This window comes from Mesoplodon mirus (assembly GCF_964341445.2).
Source record: "Mesoplodon mirus genome assembly, chromosome: 18".
Taxonomy (NCBI): Eukaryota; Metazoa; Chordata; class Mammalia; order Artiodactyla; family Ziphiidae; genus Mesoplodon; species Mesoplodon mirus.
This window is the reverse complement of record NC_138994.1, coordinates 62,482,571-62,489,190: the sequence shown is the minus strand read 5'-3', so window position 1 is coordinate 62,489,190 and position 6,620 is coordinate 62,482,571. Positions and strand designations below refer to the sequence as shown.

The 6,620-nt window shown below is 40.5% G+C and overlaps 1 protein-coding gene across 1 annotated transcript; it reads left to right on the top strand.

Annotated features, from left to right (window-relative positions):
* The first annotated feature begins 1,873 nt into the window (after positions 1-1,873).
* On the top strand, positions 1,874-6,418 carry SMG8 (SMG8 nonsense mediated mRNA decay factor). The gene is made up of 4 exons (XM_082605033.1): positions 1,874-3,653; positions 4,219-4,364; positions 4,637-5,506; positions 5,916-6,418. The coding sequence occupies exons 1-4, from the start codon at positions 1,895-1,897 to the stop codon at positions 6,111-6,113; spliced, it is 2,973 nt and encodes a 990-aa protein (XP_082461159.1). The 5' UTR covers positions 1,874-1,894; the 3' UTR covers positions 6,114-6,418.
* Positions 6,419-6,620: the final 202 nt, after the last annotated feature.

The following is a 6,620-nucleotide window of genomic DNA, read 5'->3' as shown; positions in this document are numbered from 1 at the left end:
TAAACATTTTGGTATATATTCTTCTGAGTTTGATAATTTTTTATTGTTGTTGTATTCCATAAACCTTTCAAAATCCCTGCCTTTTTTTCCAATGATATGGAGTCAAGAAAGAAATCTGTTCACCTTGCTTTGAAAGATGTTTTTAAAGTGATGCTTCTTAAACTATAAAGTGTGTACAAATCATTAGGATTTATTGAAATTCATGTTCTGATTAGTAGGTCTGGGGTGGGGACTAAGATTCTGCATTTCTAACAAGCTCCTTCTTTGGGCTGCAGACTACACCTTGTATAACAAGGTTCTGGAGCTTAAAGTGAAACAGTTTCCTACTTTTAGAAGAGTCATTTGACACTCTTTTTTGTGGAATTTTTTTATTCATTGAACTGCAAACTAACTGCTTCCAAGATGCTCGACATTGCTAATTATTAGAGAAATGCAAACCAAAACTACAATGAGGTTATCACCTCTCACCGGTCAGAATGGCCATCATCAAAAAGTCTACAAATAATAAATGCTACAGAGGATGTGGGGAAAAGGAAACATTCCTACATTGTTGGTCGAAATGTAAATTGGTGCAGCCGTTATGGAAGACATTATGGAGGTTCCTTAAAAAAAACTAAAAATAGAGTTACCATATGATCCAGCAATCCCACTCCTGGGCACATACCTGGAAAAGATGAAATCTCTAATTTGAAAAGATACATGCACCCCAATTGCACTATTTACAATAGCCAGGACATGAAAGCAACCTAAGTGTCCATCAACAGATGAATGAATAAAGAAGATGAGGCATATATATATATATCATATATATGTGACATATATATGACACACACACACACACATAATGGAATATTACTTGGCTATAAAAAAGAATAAAATATTGCTATTTGCAGCAACATGGATGGACCTAGAGATTATCATACTGAGTGAAGTAAACCAGATAAAGACAAATATTATATCACTTATATGTGGGATCTAAAAAAAATACAAATGAACTTATTTACAAAACAGAAATAGACTCACAGACATAGAAAACAAACTTATGGTTACCAAAGGGGAAGAAGGAGGGGTGGTAAATTAGGAGTATGGGATTAACAGATACACAGCACTGTATATAAGATAGATAAATAACAAGGATTTACTGTATAGCACCGAGAACTATCTATACTCAATATCTTGTAATAAGCTATTATGGAAAAGCATCAGAAAAAAATATGTATAACTGAATCACTTTGATGTACACCTGAAACTAACGCAACATTGTAAATCAACTATACTTCAATAAAAATAAAATAAAATCACTACTGGTAGTGAAAAGAAAGTTGGAGGTGAGATGAGTGGGTGGGTGAGTAGTTGTATGTCAGAAAGAAAATACAATGTAGAAAGGATTAAGAGGTTAAATGTGGTGAGGACAATAAACCTGTTGTAGATGCTCTATAAATATTTAACAAGAATTAAATCTAGCATAGTGTGAATATAACTCCTTTTCAAAACCACTTACTTCTGCCTTTATCTTGCATGTAATTATTGTTATTTTAGAATTGTCACAAACACAGCTCTCCTTTTCACTAAAGTGATTTTGTAACTTTTAACATTCATTAAACGTTTTGTCTATCAAGAAGAACAAACAAACAAAAAGCCCTAACTGCTTCTAAATGTCTTTCTGATATTTCAATTCCTACAGTCTCCGGTTAAGGAAAATCTTAAATCAGCTGTGCTGTAGGACTAGGTAAATAAAACCTTGGTGGAAAACTATGACAGGAGAAGCGAGAGGCGGAACCTAAAGTGAGAGGAAAGCAGGAACTGAAGAAGCGGAGGAGGGATTTCAAACTTGGACGAGAGCCGGTTCTGTTTACCGGAGGGACCGGAAGAACGCTATAGTAGTCTCCGCACCATGGCGGGTCCTGTCAGTTTGAGAGAGCTTCTAATGGGCGCTTCAGCCTGGACAGGCTCTGAAAGTCCCGAGGGGCCCCCTACAGAGGGTGGTGGGGGCGCGGCTGGCGGACCGGAGCCTCCTTGGCGGGAGGATGAGATCTGCGTGGTGGGAATCTTCGGCAAGACGGCTCTGCGCCTGAATTCCGAGAAGTTTTCACTTGTGAACACCGTGTGCGACCGACAGGTTTTTCCCCTCTTTCGCCACCAAGATCCTGGAGACTCGGGGCCTGGAATCAGGACCGAGGCTGGGGTCATCGGGAAGGCTGGTGGAGCCGGGGACCCTGGCGCCGGGTCCGGGGATCCAGTTCGGGGAGGTGTAGCTGTCGCGGAAGGGAACCGAACTGAGCCAGGTTCCCAGGACTACAGCCTTCTGCAAGCCTATTACAACCAGGAAAGCAAAGTTCTGTATCTTCTTCTAACTTCCATCTGTGACAATTCCCAACTTCTCCGGGCTTGTCGGGCTCTTCAGAGCGGGGAAGCTGGAGGTGGCCTCCCTTTACCTCATGCAGAAGCGCACGAGTTCTGGAAGCATCAAGAGAAACTGCAGTGCCTCAGTCTCCTTTACCTTTTCTCCGTCTGTCACATCTTGCTTCTGGTCCATCCCACTTGTTCCTTTGACATCACTTACGATCGAGTATTCAGAGCCCTGGATGGACTGAGACAGAAGGTACTGCCCCTCCTCAAAACAGCCATTAAGGATTGTCCCGTTGGCAAAGACTGGAAGCTAAACTGCAGACCTTGCCCACCTAGACTCCTTTTCCTCTTTCAACTCAATGGAGCACTCAAGGTGGAACCCCCTCGGAACCAAGACCCAGCTCATCCAGAGAAGCCCAAGAAGCATTCTCCCAAAAGGAGACTGCAGCATGCCCTGGAAGACCAGATCTATAGAATCTTCCGGAAGAGCCGTGTCTTGACTAATCAGAGTATCAACTGCCTCTTTACTGTGCCTGCCAATCAGGCGTTTGTGTACATAGTTCCTGGAAGCCAGGAGGAGGACCCAGTAGGCATGTTGCTGGACCAACTTAGGAGTCATTGTACTGTGAAAGACCCTGAATCTTTGCTGGTCCCTGCGCCCCTTTCTGGGTCCAGGCGATACCAGGTGATGAGGCAGCACAGCCGACAACAGCTTTCTTTCCACACTGACACGAGCAGTTCCAGTTCTTCCGGGCAGCTAGTGGATTTCACTCTTCGGGAATTCCTATGGCAGCATGTAGAGCTAGTACTAAGCAAGAAAGGTTTTGATGACAGTGTGGGCAGGAACCCACAGCCTTCCCATTTTGAACTTCCTACTTATCAGAAGTGGATCTCAGCAGCTTCAAAACTGTATGAAGTAGCTATCGATGGGAAAGAGGAGGAGCCGGGCTCTCCCACTGGGGAGCTAACGTCTAAGATTTTAAGCAGTATTAAAGTCTTGGAAGGGTTTTTGGATATTGACACAAAATTCTCAGAGAACCGGTGCCAAAAAGCTTTACCGATGGCCCATAGTGCCTACCAGTCAAATTTGCCTCATAATTACACAATGACTGTCCATAAGAATCAGCTTGCCCAGGCTCTTCGAGTGTACAGTCAACATGCTAGGGGTCCAGCCTTTCACAAGTATGCCATGCAGTTACACGAGGACTGCTACAAGTTTTGGAGCAATGGCCATCAGCTCTGTGAGGAGAGGAGTTTAACTGATCAACACTGTGTACATAAATTTCACTCCTTACCTAAATCAGGTGGCTAAAATTTTCTCAGTATTTTGAAATCAAAACTTTGAGCTGTGTTTTTATTCTTGTTTTAAGAGAGTTTGTTCATTATGTATTGACATTTTAAAAAGAGGGCCCTGCAGAAATTTAGGTACATCAGATTTAAGTTTTTTCTCCTGCTGTAAAAAGAAAAATCAGCTATGACTACTAATTATGTTCTTGTATTTAAAGAATGAACCCTAGGGGATTAGTAAATGAGAACTATTAAATAATACAAAGTTTCAGGAATTTCATATTAACATTTTTACCTTTTGTTTAACTGAAATGAATATAATGAAATGTATGGGCACTATGATGATGATAAATTTTACTTAGAGACCCTAAAAGTTTAGATTAAAAATATGTATTATGTCATGTATTTTCACTTGCTTCCTCTGTTAGGTGTGTTTAGTCAAGTTTTTGTGTTTTGGGTGGTTTTTCCCTTCTCATTTCCAAAGAACTGGTTGGAGAAATTTTGGGGTTAAGGTGCAATTGAATGCAATATAAATTTGGGTCTGCATTGTGTGTAAAATTAATAGTGACTTATATTTTCCAGGAGAAAAACCAGAGCCTGATAGAAATCCTCCTGTGCTGTATCACAATAGCCGAGCTCGATCCACTGGTGCCTGTAACTGTGGAAGGAAACAGGCACCTCGAGATGATCCCTTTGATATCAAGGCAGCTAACTATGACTTTTATCAGGTAGACTCTACATTTTTTTCCTTCTCTCTCTCTCTCTCTCTTTTTTTTTTTTTTGCTAACGACCATCTGAGTAAAAATATATTTTTTCAGAAGCAAAATATCTAGATAAGTAAATGTGACTTGCAGTGTGATATCTAACAAGGGAAATTTCTTTATATATACTTATTTGCTTACCTATTAACTGTTGATCTTGCTTTTTAATGTGAAGCATGTGTTGTTTTCAGTGAAAGTTTCACAGGATTAGTTTGTTTGTTTTTTTCCTTCCTCCATAGCTTCTGGAAGAAAAATGTTGTGGAAAATTGGATCACATCAATTTCCCAGTATTTGAACCAAGTACTCCAGATCCTGCTCCTGCCAAAAACGAATCATCTCCTGCCCCTCCAGATGCAGATGCTGATAAACTTAAAGAAAAAGAACCTCAAACCCAAGGAGAGAGCACAAGCCTGAGTTTAGCTTTGAGCTTAGGCCAATCCACAGATAGTTTAGGTACCTATCCAGCTGATCCACAAGTAGGAGATAATCCAGAAGTTCATGGTCAAGGAGAAGTAAAAACTGAGAAGAGACCAAACTTGGTTGATCGGCAGGCATCCACAGTTGAATATCTCCCAGGCATGCTACACTCAAATTGCCCCAAAGGTCTCCTACCCAAATTCTCCAGCTGGTCTTTGATTAAACTAGGCCCTGCTAAGTCTTATAACTTTCATACTGGTTTGGACCAACAGGGCTTCATTCCAGGAACAAACTATCTTATGCCTTGGGACATTGTCATCAGGACTAGGGCTGAAGATGAAGGAGACTTAGACACAAATTCTTGGCCTGCTCCGAATAAAGCTATTCCTGGAAAGAGAAGTGCAGTTGTAATGGGAAGAGGAAGACGGCGAGATGACATAGCGCGAGCATTTGTGGGCTTTGAATATGAAGACTCTCGAGGACGAAGATTTATGTGCTCAGGACCTGACAAAGTAATGAAAGTAATGGGAAGTGGGCCCAAGGAATCAGCTTTAAAAGCCCTGAATAGTGATATGCCCTTATATATTCTGTCATCATCTCAGGGTAGAGGGCTAAAACCACATTATGCTCAACTTATGAGGCTTTTTGTTGTGGTTCCTGATGCTCCTTTGCAGATAATACTAATGCCTCAGGTAAGAAATATAACCCTTTTTGTCCTCAGACAAACAAAAAATGCCGATGCTTGTTTTGATTATATGAAAAAAGTACAGGGTATCAAACTAATTAAACAGGTCTTAATTTTAAATATCTCATACCTAATATTCTGTTTCTTGAAAAACAGATTGTAGGTGTGTTAATCAGTTCACACCATCAATTCACGTCATCTGGTTAGAGGCAGAACTTGGAGTTAAAAATCTGTAGAAAAGCAGGATAATATTTGAGATTATTTAATGTAATATCAGATATGATTGGAGTTAAGAATGTACACATTACCTGCTTAATCTTATGTGCTCTGTGAACTTATCCTTTGTTTAGGCACTTATCTTTCAGGTGTTTCTTATTGAAATATATTAAAGTAATCATATAACCTGTGTTTTTCAGGTTCAGCCAGGCCCACCACCATGTCCAGTATTCTACCCAGAAAAACAAGAAATCACTCTCCCACCTGATGGCCTCTGGGTTTTGAGATTCCCATATGCCTACGTGACTGAGAGAGGACCTTGTTTCCCTACGAAGGAAAGTGTGCAGTTGATGAGTTACAAGGTGCTCCGTGGGGTTCTTAAAGCAGTAACACAATAAGTGTTTTCCAGCCAGTACAGTCCTAAACTGGAGCTGATTTTTGGTTTTGGTGTGTATGGGGTGTTTTTTGGTGTGTGATACTGTGTTTTCTTGAACACAAAATGTGTTTTGGTTACAGGAGTTCAGTATTTGGACAGTAATTGTTCCACTATTTCATGATATTGTTGATACTTATTGTAAATGGGGGTACAACTTCCTAATAAACATTGTTTATTCTAGAAAAGGACATGAAATACATGGTTGATACCTCTACTTTCTCTTTGTTTCTGTTTCACTGTCCATAATAAAACATATTTCTATTATAACTGAATGTTGCATTATCATGTTGAGCCCAAGCTTTGTTATTGCTAAAATGTTTTAGCTGGGATTTTCCTTAAAATGCTGCTCCTGAAATTATCTTCAAATCAAGATGATCCAGGGCTTCCCTGGTGGCACAGTGGTTAAGAATCTGCCTGCCAACGCAGGGGACACAGGTTTGAGCCCTGGTCCGGAAAGATCCCACATGCT

Excerpts from the sequence above, each read along its gene's own strand:
- SMG8 (XM_082605033.1), top strand. The coding sequence starts at position 1,895 with ATGGCGGGTCCTGTCAGTTTGAGAGAGCTTCTAATGGGCGCTTCAGCC. Across the intron at positions 4,365-4,636 it reads CTAACTATGACTTTTATCAG|CTTCTGGAAGAAAAATGTTG; the intron begins GTAGACTCTACA and ends CTTCCTCCATAG. Across the intron at positions 5,507-5,915 it reads AGATAATACTAATGCCTCAG|GTTCAGCCAGGCCCACCACC; the intron begins GTAAGAAATATA and ends TGTGTTTTTCAG.